Source organism: Nyctereutes procyonoides, unplaced genomic scaffold, assembly GCF_905146905.1.
Source record: "Nyctereutes procyonoides isolate TBG_1078 unplaced genomic scaffold, NYPRO_anot_genome, whole genome shotgun sequence".
In the NCBI taxonomy this organism is placed as follows: domain Eukaryota; kingdom Metazoa; phylum Chordata; class Mammalia; order Carnivora; family Canidae; genus Nyctereutes; species Nyctereutes procyonoides.
The window spans coordinates 13,000,584-13,018,317 of record NW_026575044.1 but is presented as its reverse complement, the minus strand read 5'-3'; the positions used below and the strand labels follow the sequence as shown (position 1 = coordinate 13,018,317).

The 17,734-nt window shown below is 43.1% G+C and overlaps 1 protein-coding gene across 1 annotated transcript in view; it reads left to right on the top strand.

The window, feature by feature from the left end:
- FBXO28 (F-box protein 28) overlaps nt 1-6,888 on the top strand; it is a 32,583-nt gene extending 25,695 nt beyond the window's left edge. The window contains exon 5 of the mRNA XM_055324484.1: nt 2,273-6,888. Within this exon, the coding sequence (XP_055180459.1) occupies nt 2,273-2,667 (395 nt within the window). The 3' untranslated portion in view covers nt 2,668-6,888. The remainder of the gene's footprint in view (nt 1-2,272) is intronic.
- Nucleotides 6,889-17,734: the final 10,846 nt, after the last annotated feature.

The window sequence follows — 17,734 nt, the reverse complement described above, 5'->3', positions numbered from 1 at the left end:
CCACCCCCATTTAATCATACATTGTCACCTTTTCTGTATCTGTAAATATGTATTTGCAACATGATTTTTAATGACAGGTTGATTACAGACCATAACATGTATAACTGATCCACTACTGTTCAGCACATTTGTCTTTAGTTTCAGTGTTTAAACTACACTTAGAAGGACAATCTCATGGCTAAATCTTTATATATATCCACAACTACTGACTTACAATAAATTTGTTAGAATTTCTGGGCTAAAAGCCATATATATGTATGGGGAGGTTTTGTGGGTTGTTGGTTTTGTTTGGGGTGGGGTTTTTTGGGGGGTTGTTTTTTTTGTTGGTGGTGGGGGTTTTTTTGTTTTTTTGTTTTGTTTTTGTTTTTTGGGGGGGTTTTGGAGTTTTTTTTTAATGCTGATTCTGTCTGGCTAATATCCGTTATGCCAAAACAGAATTAAATATACCAGATAAAACCCCCCAAAATTATTCATGGAATATTCACTTAATATTTCAGCCCCTAGAGTGTCTGGCTGCTACTTTAAAAGACAGAGTATATAAAACTATTTTGAGCACAATCACTGCTTCTGTGGTAGCTATTTTGCAAAAGTGTATCAGAGCCGAGGGATTTGTGCCTTTACTGAAAGACTAAATTGTTAAAAATATCTTCAACCCTTGCAAATACTTTAAATCAGGAAAAAATTTTTAGTAAGACTCTTTGTTTTGTTTGGATTAGATAGTTCCCTGGAATGCTCAGTAGGGTAACCAAGTGGCTTTCTGTAATTGAATAATAAAGCCTACAGCATCTCGGCATTAATACATCAGTTATTTATTAAGTACCTATTATGCGCGCACAGCACTGTTCTATGTACTGTGGAGACTAAAAGGAAGTGTAATACATGGTGTCTGATCTCAAGGACCTTACTATGTCAAAAGGTAAGACATATCCAGACTCAAAGTTAAATGGTCATTGGTAAGAGAAATCTTTTAAAGAAGGGTCCATTGAAATGCCTAATGAATAGCAGAGATAGGATCTTAAGGAAGCTAGAACCCTTGTTGACTGGTCTGATTGAGAGTTCACAAGAAGTAAGAAGAATTGATCTAAGCCTTGATGTGTTAGTGGAAATTGGATGAAGGTAAGCAGAGAAAGAAGGAAGAATGCATTGGTGCAGGAAATAACCTGGCTCTTTATGTGTATAAAGAGAAAACTGGGGATCCCTGGGTGGCGCAGCGGTTTGGCGCCTGCCTTTGGCCCAGGGCGCGATCCTGGAGACCCGGGATCGAATCCCACGTCGGGCTCCCAGTGCATGGAGCCTGCTTCTCCCTCTGCCTGTGACTCTGCCTCTCTCTCTCTCACTGTGTGCCTATCATGAATAAATAAAAGTTAAAAAAAAAAATTGTTAAAAAAAAAAAGAGAGAAAACTGTCATGATGGGTTTAGGGTATAAATGGATTCATCTGGTTCTTTTAGAAGACTTTTAGTTTTTGGGCAGCCCCGGTGGCACAGCGGTTTAGCGCCGCCTACCGCCCAGGGTGTGATCCTGGGGACCCAGGATCAAGTCCCACATCAGGCTCCTTGCATGGAGCCTGCTTCTCCCTCTGCCTGTGTCTCAGCCTCTTTCTCTGTGTGTGTGTCTCTCATGAATAAATAAATAAAATCTTTTAAAAAAAAAAAGACTTTTAGTTTTTAAAAAGTAGGTTATTAGTTTATGGCAGTGATTTTTATGCCAATGTTACCTTCTCTTATTCCCGTAACAGAATGATTCCAAAGCCTTCTTCCTGCGTCACATGGGAGATTCTTCGTGGTCATCGTATGTGACGTAACCCACTGTTTGATGGTATCCCTCCCTGTCTGGCTAAAGTTGAAACTCTTACATAGAGCTAAGTGCTGAAAGAATTTAAGGGCATAATAGGCCTGTGCTTCTAAAACAAATGTTTATGTTTGCTCCTGTGAAATAAGATAGAAAATAGTTTAATTTTACTAGTGTTTTCTTAGTAGGTCTTGAAAATGTTTTATTATATTTTAGTCCAAGTTTATGCCGTTAAACGTTGTTCTCCATTACTGGCAATCCACACGGTGCCAGATGAACCCAAGCGTCAGAATTTAGACTCCTTTACTCCTAAGACAAGGCTATCTGATTAATCCATTCAACCAAGTAGATTGCAGAGAGAACATTATCTGAAGTGATGTTTTAAGGGCATTCTATTTCAGAGTAAGTTTCATGACGGAAGTCTTACTGGTAGTGAGACATTTTGAGTGATTGATGGACCATTTAACACTGTGTCTCCACAGTTCCAGGACCTTCCGCAGCCCTCACGACAATGCAGCTCTTCTCCAAGCAGAACCCCTCAAGACAAGAGGTCACCAAACTCCAGCAGCAGGTCAAGACCAATGGCGCTGGTGTGACTGTTCTCAGGCGCGAGATCTCTGAGCTTCGCACCAAAGTGCAGGAGCAGCAGAAGCAACTTCAGGACCAGGACCAGAAACTGCTGGAGCAGACCCAGATCATAGGCGAACAGAACGCACGGCTGGCGGAGCTGGAGCGCAAACTGCGGGAGGTCATGGAGAGTGCGGTGGGGAGCTCCTCTGGGTCAGGGGCCAACGAAGAGTCTCCTCGGAAACGGAAGAAGGCAGCAGAAGCCATAGACTCCCTTAGGAAATCAAAGCGACTCCGGAATAGAAAGTAAAGGGGGCGTGTTTCCAGCGCCAGAGGAAGACGTGCTCAGCAGCTGAGTGGTTCTGCCTGCAGGACCTGGGAGCCTCGGTGCCCCCCAGGCTGCCAGGCCTTCGGAAGGAGCACGACTCCTGCTTGGACTCTTCCCGCTTCTCCCAGTTGAACTGATGCACAGAATCTTTTTACTTTGCAATAGATTTGTACTAACCAGACCTGTTCTATCATGTTTTGAGGAGTTAACTTTTTTCTGTGCAGATAATGTCTAAAGTAAATTTATTTGTTTCTGCATATATGCACATTACAGAAGGATCTGAAACAAACCAGTCTGGACAGACTAGAAGTTAAGTTTAATACAGAAAAATGTCCTGTTTCACTTGAAAGAAAAGACCTACTTTTTAAATGGACAATATCTTGTTTAAAAAAAAAAAAAAGTTGACTTTTTGTTATAAGTGACCTTTGTCTGGAATGTCTGAAAAGTAGTAAATGCTTTTTGGTATCGAAGTAATGGGTAACTAAAATGGACTTCCATAGTGTTGGCTGTAGAAGGGGCCTCTACAGTATTGACTATCTATTTTTATAAACTACTGGCAAGGGACTTATCCAGTTGTTATATACATGTTTTCATTTCTCTTCTGGGGCCATGTCCTCCATTTGCATGGATGCATGCATTGCCTAGTCAGCTCACTTAAGAAGCTCTTGCACTGGTATTGACCTTGAACCTCTATACTTCTCCACTTTTTAGAGCAGCGTTAGTTTATTAGAGCGCCTGACATCTCCTACCACCACGACAGCTTGCCTCCAGGGAGGCATTTGTCAGACCATTTGTCCTCTGCTTTCACAGGAACAAGGGAGCATGGAAGCCCATCTGTTTTCGTTAGGGTTCAGGTACATGGGCCGAGGCAGAACCCCAAACTCCCAGGCTCTATCAGTGTCGGACCTCTGGTGACTGGTGTAGTGTCCCTTCCTCACCACCGCGTGTGTTCCCCAATCAGTGTGGTGGTCACTGCAGGTATGAGTAGGGGATTCAGCTGTGGGCTGCAGTGTTGCCATTGAAAGAAAGCTCGTTGGAGAAAAGCGTACTCTGAGAAAGCATTTTGATCGTTTTGTTTCTGGGGGATGACCTGAGGGAAGCATTTAAGCATTTAAATATTAGTTTCAAGCTTTCCTTATTCTACAACTTTAAACAAAGCTTTAATTTCGTTTGCACTCCTGTTTTGAGCGTGTAACTGGAAAAGCATGTCTTGCACTGTTCACCCTTCTAAGCGGTCACTTTAAGCACCTCCAAATCGTGTGCAGTGGTTACTTTCCCCAGGTGGATATTTTTGAGGCATTGTCCAAAACATTAGACAAGTTGTCATTGTCCATGACAACATGACTGTCCTCATTTTATTTTCATGTACTAAATTATGTAGTTATTATTTGACTGATAAGTTCTTTTATCAACTTTTACCAACTGTTGCTTTGGGCTTCAGTTATTTCAAATAGGCTTAGGTGTAATATAGGAAATGACCCCTGTCCAGGTAGGAGTTTGACACCTGCATGAAACCTAAGGTTTGGGTAAGTACCTTAGTGGAACAAAAGCACAAGGTTGCCTCCCTTTTTATCCGCCCATGACATCACCTCACCAAATGAAACTTTTTCTTACCCATTTTTAATATTTTCCTTACATAATACTGTCCTTAGATTTTGATCAATTCTCTGTCTGGCTTGGAAACTCCATTTACAATGTAGTATGTTTTCAGTGAAAAAAACCATATAACATCCAAGTGTTTCATGGTTTGTTGGGAAGGTAATTTTAAAATAAACAATTTCCAAAAAACATTTTGTCAGCCAAGGTCATCCATAAAAGTCCCCGTCTGGAACTTGTTTTCTCGGCAGGTGTCATTTTTGTAATCCTAGGATTGAGCCATATTGTCCTGACTCTGGAGCAGGCCTGCTGGAGTACTCATGGCTGTTAATATTCCGCCTTCCTGGTAATAGGAAGATGCTAGAGTAACCAGGTAACATGTTTACAGGTTTACAAAGTAGGATCCTTAATACATCAAAGGGATAGGACCTCAGATGACTAACAGTTGTTAGTGAATTATTTCCACTTTCTTGGATTGCTTTTTAAACCACACATAGATACCCAAATGTATGTAGAGTCTTCCGTTCGTTAACATGAGTATTTGGCTTTCACACCATCAGAAGGTAGATTTTGAGTTTCGGAATCCAGATTTCTGCAGGATACACGTATCACTGTCCATAAGGTCCACGGGCCCCACTTGTAAGCACTACGGTTGTCCATTCAAGTCTTAATCTTCCTTAAGGCGTCTTGCCAAAAATCGTGTGAGGCTGTGGCCTTGACTGATTCAATAGCTCTTACACTTAACTTTTGGATCGCATAGTGGGATTTAGGGTTCGACAAATCACAAATTATTTTGACCAACTGAAACTGACATGTCAATTGTGGATGAGCCCCTGAGCAGGAGCCATCTCACCTGAGGGTTAGACCCCAGGGATTTCAGTGCTGTTAGTGTCATTTTGTCCTTGATTAAGAGTCCCTGACTCACCCATGTCATCTTCCTTGGCTGTTTTTCAGAGACTTCGTGCTGACAGGTCCACTCCCACTTGTGAATTGATTATGGTCCAGCACCATTGACCCAGACACAAGGAGACTTGCCCCTGCCTCACAGGCACAGGGCCCTCCCTCCACGTCTCTCCCACACAGATTTGGTCTGGTTTTCACATAATCTGAAATACAAATGATTTCAGGACATGAGATTACAAAACCTGCTGCTTTTCAAGCTCCTATTTTGCTGTACAGAGCCTGGAAACAATGGGGCAGACACAAACTCACTAATTAATCATACTGTTTTAAAAACCGTTGGGGTGCCATCTGGTCTAAAGCCACTGGTTTTAGAAGCAGCTTTTTTCTTTTTCTTTTCTTGTAAAATGTGGTTTTTGGAGTACTGAATTATAAGGGGCTTGCCTTAATCTCTATTTAGTAGTTTCAAGATGTATGCTCTATTATTCTACTTGTTAACATGTTAAAATATTCTATGTAGCCCCAAAGGTGGGTCAAACAGTATAAGTCATGACTAAATAAATAAGCTAAAGGTGTCACTATAGCTGGATTTTTTTTTTTTAGATAAGATGGACATATGAACAGAGGCTATGTGTGAGAAGCAAAAACCATGGCACCTTGAGATTGCACTATTTTTTGCATTGTTTTCTATGCCATTTCATAGCCTGCACTTTAGTCTCCAAAGAAACAATATATGATGTCCCAGTTCCTTATTAGTAATAAACTGTTTCCTGAGACAGGGCACTTAATTCTGTTTTACTGAGAGAGTTTCTTGGAGGTGGATCCCTTTCCTGAGTTCTCTATTTCCTTAGCCATAATATTTTTCTAGGATCTAGGAACTCCCGATCTTCTCTGTTTCCAACAGTATAGAATTTTAATTTAATGTAAAATCTCATTCTTGGTGATCAGCACATTCTTACATCCTGCCCTAGTGGTGAGTACCCATTTGTTGACACCTATCCAACCCTCTAAAAATATGTAAGTACGATCTGGAGCCAGGAATAAAAGCATTCTGAAAGGTAGATGTCCCATAGGATCCTGGCTTGTAACTGGCTATTTCTAATATATGATGTGAAATCCAATCTGATAATGCCATCCAACTTGTCAAGATCTGAGTCCCTTTAACTAGTCCACAAAAGATTAGTAAGTTAAAACACCCCGGAAATGACAAGCTTCAGTAGCCTGCCATCAGGGATCAATTATTTTCCAAAAAATACTGAAGCAATCAAAAAAATGAAACTAGCAATCAGTCAACTGCTGCCCACCATTTTATTTTTAATAGTGCGTTGTATCTGTGGCAAGTATGATAGGCCCAAGTAATGTTGGCTTTTTCCGGCTTGCTCAGAATAATTGCTAAATTCCTAAAATCAAAAGTTAAACTTGTCCTGTTGTGTCTGGAGAGAACCATGGGATTTTAGAAGCATATTGGAAATCTATTGGGTCCATTGCCAAAGTATACCGGTCCATATTCTAAAGCTATACCAAAAGTTTAGAAGTGTTTGAAATTCCTTATGTGGTACCATGTCTGTTTACTTATGCTCATGAGCAACAATGAGTTACTAGTTTGCCTTCTGGAATTTTAATTGTTATAACCTAATTCAATTATTGGAAATGAAAAGCACCTCCTGCTCACACAACAGGGTACGTAAATAAATGTGTTGTAACCAACGCTACTTGTTTTCTTTGTATTTCATGCACAAAAGGTGATGGAGCTCCGCTTCTAGCAAACACCGCTATAACTCTAGCTACCACCTCTGGAAACACCATGTGTTGTGTGTGTTCCACGGGTCCTGGTCTTCATAGCCGCCCTAGAAAGCAGGTGCACCCTAGGGAACATGAACACGGAGTAAGCTGCACATTCACAATATACAACCAAGTGCCTAAGTGGGATTTGAACACAGACCTGCCTGCCGCCAAAGCTTCTGTACTTCCCACCATGCTGTACTATATCCTAAACCAGTGGGGAGCTTTGAGACTCTAGATTACATTAATTCTAGTTTTAATAATAAATACATAGATGAACATTCCATACATCTACTAGAACCAGTGAATGACCAAACTGCCACGGTCAAGAATAACACATAGAAGAACTTAATAGCCCAAAAAGGCTGCGCTTGGAAAAGATAACTTTGGTCCTGAAGTTTCTTGGCAATAGATTGATCCGAAGCATGCAGGTGGAACACGTTCAAGGCTTCTGGGACCTGCAGTCCTGTACAAGAGGCAGTCCTAACAGTAGATGGGGTCTGAAGGCACCAACACAAGTCCATAGTTGCCGTACTCTAGTATATGTTGCCAATCAGTTCAAAAGAGTGTTCACCACCAGTTCTTTTGCCCTGTCAGGGACGAACATCAATTCTCTTTTCAAAATTCCCTCCAGCTCTAAAACCAAATGTTCAGAATTTCGATGAAATGAAAACCTACAAATCAGTCTCACCAATTGGACTTCAAGAAAACTTAAAGTTTGCATCAGAAGACACTATCAACAATTAAAAGACCACCCACAAAATGGAAGTAATTATTTGCAAATCGTGTATCTAATAAGTAGTTCACATCCACAACGTATAGAGAACTCCTAAACTTCAGCAGTAAAAAACAAAACAAAACAAAAAACCAAACAATTTAAAACTGAAGACCTGAATAGACATCTCTCCGGAGGATATATACAAATGGCCAAGAAGCACATGCTTATCAGCACCCATTAGGGAAATGCAAACCAAAGCTACAATGAGATGCCACCTCTCATCCATTATGATGGCTACTAAATTTAAAATACAAAAAACAGAAAATCACAAATATTGGCAAGGATGGAGAGTCATTGGAACTACCCTGCCCTGTTGGCAGCAATAAAGTGGTACAGCTGCTGTGGACAACAGTTTGGTGAGTCCTCAAAAAATTAAAAACTGGAAAAAAAAATTAAAAATCTGAGCTCCTGGGTTGGTGAACCTGTGAAATGTGACTGGAGGGAACGTTCCAAGCCCCTTTCCCATGCCTAACCCTGTGCATCAATTCTGTCTGGCTACTGATTCATATCCTTCATCATAATCCTTTAAATAAACTGTCAAACACTAAAAAATTTAAAAATGGAATGACCACATGACCTAGCCATGCCATGTCTGGGTATATAGAAGCATTGGAAAGCAGGGTCTTGAAGAGAATATTAGTACACCATGTTCATAGAAGCTATTTGCATTGCCATAGCTAAAATGTGGAAACCACCAGCATGTCCACTGACAGCATGTGCATACCATGGAATATATTCAGCCTTCAAAAGGAAGGAGACTCTGACGTCTGCTACAGCATGGATGTGCCTTGTGGGCATCCTACTCAGTGAAAGAAGCCAGTCACATAAAGACAAAAACTGTCTTTATTATATAGCATACTTGGATTCGTCAAAATCTAGGCTCAGAAAGTAGAATGATGGCTACCAGGGGATGGGGAGAGCAGTGAGGGGCAGAGTTTCCATCTTGCAAGAGGGAAACAGTTCAGAAGTTGGCTCGTGGTGATGATCGCACAATACAAATGGACTTTATACCACTGAAGTGGTTCAGGCAGGAAATTTATGTTGCGTGTATGTTACCACAGTAAAAACAAAATTGGGAAAAATGAGAGGCATTGACAACTACAGATTTCCCTCGAAGCACTGATGGGCTGAGTCCCACCACTTTTTGTGCACTGTGACTTAATTTCCATTCATCTAAAATATTTTCTGGTTTTCTTTGTGACGTTGACTTCTTGGTTACTTAGGACTGTGTTGATTCCCACATATACGTGGGTTTCCCAAATTTCTTTCCATTTTTTACTTCAAATTTCATTCCCTGGGGATGCCTGGGTGGTTCAGTGGTTGGGCATCTGTCTTTGGCTCAGGGCATGATCCCGGGATCCGGGATGAAGTCCCACATCAGCCTTCTTGCGGGGGTCCTGCTTCTCCCTCTGCCTATGTCTCTGCATCTCTCTGTCTCTCATTAATAAATAAATAAACTCTTTAAAAAACAAAACAAAAACAAATTTCATTCCCCGGTAGTCAGGAACCATACCTCACATCATTGCAGACCTCTTTACTTTTCAAAGCTTAGTTTATGACCCAGAATGGGGTATATCTGAGAGGACATTTCCTGTTGTACCCAGGAAGAATATGTATCCTGCTGTTTTGTGTAGAGTCTTCTGTAGATATTTTGTAGATCTGGGGGGCTCATAGTGTTTCCAAGTCTTCTCTTCCTGTCTGATCATTCTCTGCCCTATTGGAAGTGGGAAATTCAAGTCTCCAGCTATTATAGTTGAATTGTTCTGACCCCTGAGTTCTATCAGCTATGCTATCATTAGAAAAAGACCCTCTTTATCTCTGTTCATTTTTTTTTAAGATTTCATTTATTTATTTGAGAGAGAGCACAAGTAGGGGGAGCAGCAAAGGGAGAGGGAGAAGCAGACTCCCCATAGAGCAGGGAGTCCCAAAATGGGGCTTCATCCTAGGAACATAAGGTCATGACCTGAGCCAAAGGCAGACGCTTTACCACCTGAGCCACACAGGTGCTCCTTTATCTCAATGTTAAAGTCTGTTGTGTCTGGCATGTGCAGAACCACCCAACTTTCTTGGGTTGCATGAGATATCTTTTCTCGTTATTTTATTTTCGAGTTATTTGCATCTCTGAATCTGAAGTGTCTCTTTTGCAGTCACTCTATATAGACAGTCCCCAACTTACAATGGTTCAACTAACAATTTTTTGACGTTACAGTGGTGTGAAAGCGATATGCATTCAGTAGAAACCATACTTTGACTTTTCATTTTTTCCTGTCTGAGACAACACATTCTTGTGATGGTGGGCAGAAGCAACAAATCATAGCATCCAGTCAGCCATGTGATCGTGGGTGTAAACTACTGATACGACCATTCTGCTTTTCACTTTCAGTACGCTATATTCAATAAATTACATGAGATATTCAACACTTTATTATAAAACAGGTAGTTTTGCCCACCTATAGGCCAACGTGAGTGTTCTGAGCACATTTAAACTAGGTAAGGCCAAGCTATGATGTTCTGTAGGTTAGGTATATTAAATATATTTTAAAATTATTTTTTAAAATCATCTCTACAAAAAAAAAATAAATAAAAAATAAAATCATCTCTACACCCAACATGGGGCTTGAACCTATAACCCCAAGATCAAGAGTCACATGCTCCACCAACTGAGCCAGCCAGGTGCCCCAAATGTATTTTGACTTATGGTTTATATTTTTAACTCACTCTGGGTTTATTACAACATAACCCTATCAGAAGTCAAGGGAGATCTCTACTGGAGCTTATATTTTTATTTAGTCTGTCAATCTCTGCCTTTTTATTAGATTCCTTAATCCATTCACATTTAATGTTATTGTTGATATAGTTGGATTTATTATTGCTGTTTTACTTTTTTTCTTTCTTTTTTTAAGATTTTATTTATTTATTCATGAGAGACACAGAGAGAGAGAGAGAGGCAGAGACACAGGCAGAGGGAGAAGCAGGCTCCATGCAGGGAGCCCAATGTGGGACTGGATCCCGCGTCTCCAGGATCATGCCCCAGGCTGCAGGCGGCACCAAACCACTGCGCCACCGGGGCTGCCTGCCCTTACTTTTATTTCTTATGTCTCATGTCTTTTCCCCCCTCTATTCCTCCTTACTGATTTCTTCTGTATTTAGTGAATATCTTCATTATATGAAAATTGTGTTAAATTTTAATTCCTTTAATGATTTTTTTCTACTACATGTTTTTGTTAAATTCATAATGGTTGGTCTAGGGGCTTACCGTACACAACTTATCAAAATATTGCAAGTTTATTCTAACCTTATACTCCTATATAGTTCCATTTCCTTTTCCTCCAATTTGTGCTATGATCGTTAAACATATTACATCTGTGTATGTTACAAGTCCTAAATACAGTTATAATTGTTACTTTATGTAATTTTGTGCCTCAGAAGGAAACTAAGATGAGAGAGACTGTATATGGATTTTGTTATACTCACTTTATTTACCATTTTCATTTCTCTTCATTTTTTTCTGTGGATTTGAGTTACCATCTGGTTTCATTTCCTTGTTCCAAGGCAGCTTTGCTCCAATCACATGTGTTGTTATTATTTTATATTTGTATATGCTATCGGGCCAACAATACAACTATATGCATATTGCTTTGTACAATTGCTTTTTAAATCATTAAGAAAGTAGAAGAAATAAGTGCTTATGCTAGCTTTTATAATTACTTACCTTTATTAGTGCTTTTTATTTTTTCCGGTGGCCTCTGGTTATATTCTGGAGTCATTTGCTCTCAGCCTGAAGAACTTCCTCTAGTATTTCTTAGCAAATGGCTCTTTGAGCAACAAACTCTCTCAGTTTATGTTTATTTGGAAATATTTACCTTCATATTTGAAAGATAGTTTTGCTGGATATAAGATTCTTAGTTGCCAGGATGCTTCCCCCCACCAGCACATTGACTATGCCATCCCACTGCCTTCTGGTCTTCATTGCTTCTGAGGAGGAGTCAGCTGTTGACACTGTGGGGTCTCCTTGTATGTAATGAGTCATTTTTCTCTTGCTCTTTCAAGATTTTCTCCTTGTGTTTCAGCATTTTACTGATGTAAATGACATAATGATGTGTCTGGGCATTGGTCTCTTCTTTTTTTCCACCAAATCCATGAGCTTGGAGTCCACTGAGCTTCTTGGATGTAGGGAATAATGTTTTCCAGCAAATCTGGGTGGTTTTCAATTATTTCTTTCTTTGAAAAAATTGGACTACATTCCCATTACATGTATATTGATTATTTTAATGGTGTCTCACATTTCTCTGATGTCTCTACTCTTCAGTTGTGTGTGTGTACGATAAAATATACATAAGACACTTTACCATTTTAATCATTTTTAAGTGTATAATTGGCATTAAGTATATTCACAGTGTGGTACAACCATCATCACTATCCAGTGCCAGAACTTTCTTATAATATCAAACACAAACTCTATACCCATTAAACAATAGCTCCCTATTTCCTGCTTCCTTCAGCTTCTGTTAATGCCCATTATTTTTTGTCTATGTCTGGCCAACTTTTATACTTTAACCATAGCAGCTCCCTTTTTATCAGGTTTTCATGGGGGCAGGGAGGGTGGCAATTCTTTGGCTTAAAAATATAAGTTGATGAAAATTACTGCCTGGGGAAATACAGAAAAATACAGGTCAGGTGGGGATGGGAAAGGTAATAAGTTTAATTTGAAAGGATATTTGTTTTAATAGAGGAAGACAGTGAACGTGTGTGTGCATGAGTAGAAGAGGGGCAAAGCGAGAGGGCAGAGAGAATCCCAAGCAGTCTCCACACTCAGCATGGAGCCTGATGCAGGGCTTGATCTCATGACCCTGAGATCGTGACCTGAGCCAAAATCAAGAGTCAGATGCATAAATGACTTATCCATCCACACGCTCTCATTTGAAAGGATTTTTTGAGTAGCTCTGTGGTCAGAAATTGTCCGAATTAGAAGTTGATATTCAGAAACTGGTAGGAAAAAGAAGACATATAGATGGCCAAAAAACACATAAAAAATGCTCAATATCACTAACCATGAGGGAAATGGAAGTCAAATCCACAATGAAATGTCATCTTACACCTGTCAGAATGGCTATTACTAAAAAGTTATTTTGTTGTTTTACTCCAGTAGTTTTCCTAAAGTGTTCCTGCAAAATGTTTCATCTTCAAAGAGATTCATGGAAAATATTTCAAAAAGTACAAGTTTTTCTTTTTTTAAAATTTAATTATATTTTATTTTTAAAGATTTTATTTATTTATTCATGAGAGACAGAGAGAGAGAGAAAGAGGCAGAGACACAGGCAGAGGGAGAAACAGGCTCCATGCAGGAAGCCTGACATGGGACTCGATCCCGGGTGTCCAGGATCACACCCTGGGCTGAAAGCGGTGCTAAACTGCTGAGCCACCTGGGCTGCCCTCTTTTTATTTTAATATTTTATTATTTTATTTATTTATTCATAAGAGACACACAGAGAGAGGTAGAGACATAGAGGGAGAAGCAGGCTCCTCGCAGGGAGCCTGATGTGGGACTTGATCCCAAGACCCCAGGATCACGCCCTGAGCTAAAGGCAGATGGTCAGCCCCTGAGTCACCCAGGCATCCCTAAAAGTACAAATTTTTCTGATAACTTTAAAATCATAAAACTAGGGGATCCCTGGGTGGCGCAGCGGTTTGGTGCCTGCCTTAAATAAAAATTTATTTAAAATAATAAAATAATAAAATAAAATCATAAAACTAAACTGGGTACAAATTTCCAGAACTGGGGTGCCTGGCTGGCTCAGTCTGTAGAGCATGTGACTCTTGATCTTGGAGTCATGAGTTTGAGCCCCATGTAGGGTGTAGAGATTACTAAAAAATAAATTGTAAAAAATAATTTCCAGAACTAAGAGAAAAACTGGTTTCAAGCAGAGCAAGTTGTATGGGGCTGAACGAACTTATGAGGATGATTATAATTTTTTACTTTCTGTTTGAAACACTGCTGACTCCTTAATGTTTTATTCTTCCTAACTTAAGGAAATGTCTTCTCTTAAATTATCTGTGACAGCAATTTGCTAAAGTATAGATTTGTAAACAAAGATGAAATATTTAACCTGTTCTCTGCACCTATTCCCTCCAGAATTCAGAAACTCTTTTGAGTATTCTTTTTTTTTAAGATTTTATTTATTTATTCATGAGAGACACACAGAGAGAGAGAGAGAGAGGCAGAGACACAGGCAGAGGGAGAAGCAGGCTCCATGTAGGGAACCCAACGTGGGACTTGATCCTGGGACTCCAGGATCACACCCTGGGCCAAAGACAGGTGCCAAACCGCTGAGCCACCCAGGGATCTCCTTGAGTATTCTTTTCATGCCAATATAGGTAGTTATTTGCATAGGTTCAGTAAGAATCTGTTCTCTTTGTAACAGGACACAACTAGAAACACTGGTTATATTATCAAGGGTTTAGCTTGAATGTCATATTTGAGAGAGACACGCATAGACTCAGATATGACCATGCTGCTTGGATAAATCCACCTGGAATCCTGCTCACATGGTTCTTAGCAGCCTTGTCAGGTAAGTAAGGAAGTCACTTCCTGGTAGGCCTACAAACCTCAGGATATTTGGGGGGAATCTCAAGAAGAGAGGAATTCACCCAAACTATAAGTATTGCAGGTAACATCTGATGACAATCCTCGGCTTGGCTTCCTGGCCTCAGAAGCTTTTAAAAGTTCAATCTGAAATTCCTTTTTTTGGGGGGGGGGTTGTTGTTGTTTGGTAGTTTTGTTTTGTTTTGTTTTTGGCTGGATTGTCTTAAGATTTTATTTATTTATTCATGAGAGACACACAGAGAGAAGCAGAGGAGGCTCCCTGCAAGGAGCCTGATGTGGGACTTAATCTCAGGACCCCGGATCATGACCTGAGCCAAAGGCAGACGCTCAACCACTGAACCACCCAGGGCCCCCTCAATCTGAAATTCCTAATGAAAAAGCCCAAGCAAAGCAGCCTTTAAAAGAGTTTACATGGCCAATTGCTCTTCTTGCTGCGCTATGTAAATAATCAGACCTGGTTTAATAAAAACAAATCATTTTACTGTGATTATCTGGGAGGAAAAAAGTGATTATGGAGAGAAAAGTTATGTTTGCACCTGTGTAGACATTAAATTCTAGTCTTGCTGTCTTTGAGGATTTGTTCTATACCTGTAAACTGGACTGGATCTTGAATTCTCCTAGCTGAAATATCTGGCTATGACTCTCCAAACTAATGTTTCCTATCCTCTCCCACCCTTCTGATTTGCAATCACTAGGAACAAAGCCTGCTCTCAAATCCCCATGGAAGGACCACCAGTTGACCTCACTACTCAGATGGCAGCCACACCATTAGTGACTTGAATGTTTGGTACACATCTCAGCTAAAGAAGGCTCCACCTGACATCTGGTCCTTTGCAGACCCTGGAGACCTCTGAAGCAAACTGATGAGGAAGAGAAGTAGCCACATCATAGATGTAAACTGCTTCTTCCCGAGATGCCAGATCAAGCCCTCATACTGTAAACATGAAACACTCTTTTCTCTTTCTTCTCCTTTACACTGGCATTGGCTTTGAAAGATAACACCATCTTTTGTATCTCCTAGGTCTTGCTAATTGGGGCAACCTTTCAGACTGTTGGATCTGTCATAAAAAACTCCTATCTGTCCGTGATGCTAGAGACCTCTGGTCCTCCCTGTGACCAATCTCCTTTCTAACTATTCCTCCCTCCACCTTAGAAGTCACTTAAGGAATCTTTCATGGCCACAGCATCCAGTGCCTTGTTTTTATCTTTCTCCAATTATAACTGCACCTGCCCAATTAAACACAAATAAATATGCACATCATAGGACAGTTACACCCCCATGTTCTTTTTTTTCCCACCCCCATGTTCTTATGATTATCTAAATCGGATGGAAAGTCACAAAAACATCTCACCAGTGGTTGCCATCTTTGCAAGGCCGGTGTTGTTCCCAATGATAGCATAGCTCTGGATGATCTCTTGGCTGAACAAGGAGGTGCCTGTGCTGTGGCCAACACCACCTGATACACTTGGACTGACATTTCTGGGGAAGCACTGAAACTCAGCTACATAAAGTCACTGAATAAGCCACTACACTCACAAAACTGGCTCCTTCAGGTTTAGGGTGTTTGACATGATCGATTTGGATTGGTTTGGGTCTCGGGGACCATGGCTTGGAAGTGAACTCCAGATGCTCGAAATGATCCTGTTCATAATCACTAGAGCTATCGCCCTTGCAGGCTGTCCTCTCTCAAAGCCTCAGGTGCGTGTTTACAGCTGCTGACCACCAAGCCCATGAGCTCCCGAGAAATGGAGGGTCGGAGAAGGAGCTAAGACTGACCCACTTAGACGTTGTGAGCCTGGTCGGTACCCGTGGATAGCACACAGGATCAGCAAACACTGTGAGGCCTCCAGAGTCCAAGTAGGGAGTGGCACCAAAGCCTCAACTTCTTATCACATCCTCAGGTAGGCTGTTCAAAATTAAAAATAATTTTATGCACCATACAGTCACTGGGGTCCTTGAGAATCTGCAAACATTTTTTGAGCCGGACCAGCTGCAAGTGCTGGTCCCAGCCATGAAGCTTTGGAAGGTTGTTTGCCATCTGTAGTGGCTGGAATGTTCCCAGCCATTACTGCTGAAGTTTCTGCTTTCCAGAGGAGAGGCCTTCTCTCAAGGGCCCCATAAAGCCCCTGAAGCAGAAAGGAGCTCCTAGGAGACAGGGCAGAGGGGCCTGGGGCTGAATCAGAGGGCCCTGGGAGTGGGGTGGGGGACAAGGAGTCCCCTCCAGGACTGGCACTCCTCATTTCTCCTTGACACCAAAAGGGGGAAGGACTGCCGTATGACAGAAGTGGGTAGCTCTGAAGGAAGTTTCCAGAACCAGCAGGACCCTCAGAGGGACCCTGGGGTGCCAGGGATGCCAGGGAGATACATGCCCTGGGCTGATGGGAAGTCCTGGCCGGTGGACCTAGGGCGGGGAAGGCAGCCATAGAGTAGAAGGGCTGGGCCCCACCCACGCCCACACGGGAGTGGGTCCCCGCGGCTCCACAGTGACCACCCCAGACTGCGGATCCCCCCCCCCACCCCGGTGTTGAAAAGACACAAGGGGACGCCTGTTTCAATGTGGGAGAGCAGGTGGTGACCTGGAGCGGACAGGAAGGGGCACAGCAGAGTTCGTCCAGGACCGCGGTGGGGGGTGGCATCCAGGGGCCGGACGAGGGGTCCCCCCACTCGGACAGCACAGACACCCCCCCCTTCGGGTCCAGCGCAAGGAAGACGCGGTGCCGGGGTGCTGGGGGTGGGGTGGGCAGGCACCGTGGACTTGCTGGAACCCCCCCCGCCCCGCCTGGCCGCACCACCGGATTCTGGAGGCCTTCCTGGCCGCAGGGGTGCGGAGGAGGTCGCAGCGCAGGAGCCAGGGGCTGCGGGGGCGGGCGGAGGGGCCCGGGGGGGGCGGCGAGCAGCTCCAGCCCCGCGCCGCTGGCAGTCAGTCCAGCAGGGAGCGCCGGCCCCGCACGGCCGGCCGCAGGTCCCCAGCGGGGCGCGGGGCGCGGGGCGCGGGGCGCGGGGCGCGGGGCGGGCTGGGGCGCAGGGGTCGGGCGGGCCGGTCCCGGGAGGCCGAGGCGTCCGCGGCCGCACCCCGCGCCGGGCTCGGCGGTCGCTGGGATCGGAGCCGGCGGCTCTCCCCTGGGCCCTGGCGTCCCCCTCCCCCTGGGCTTCCTAACGTCGCGCTCCCGCCCCTGCGCCGGAGGGCGCCCTCCCTGCGGGCGCCGAGTCGGCCCCGCCCGCTCGGGCAGCCGGACTGCGCCACGCGAGCAGGCGGATCCCGGCAGCAGCCGCGGCCGTCACGGGGGGCGGGGCCGGCCCTGGGGGCGGGGCCTGGGCCTGCGGGGCGGGGCCTTAGGCTCCGCCCCCGCCCTCCGTCCCCACCGCGGCTCCGCCCGCCGCCCGCTGA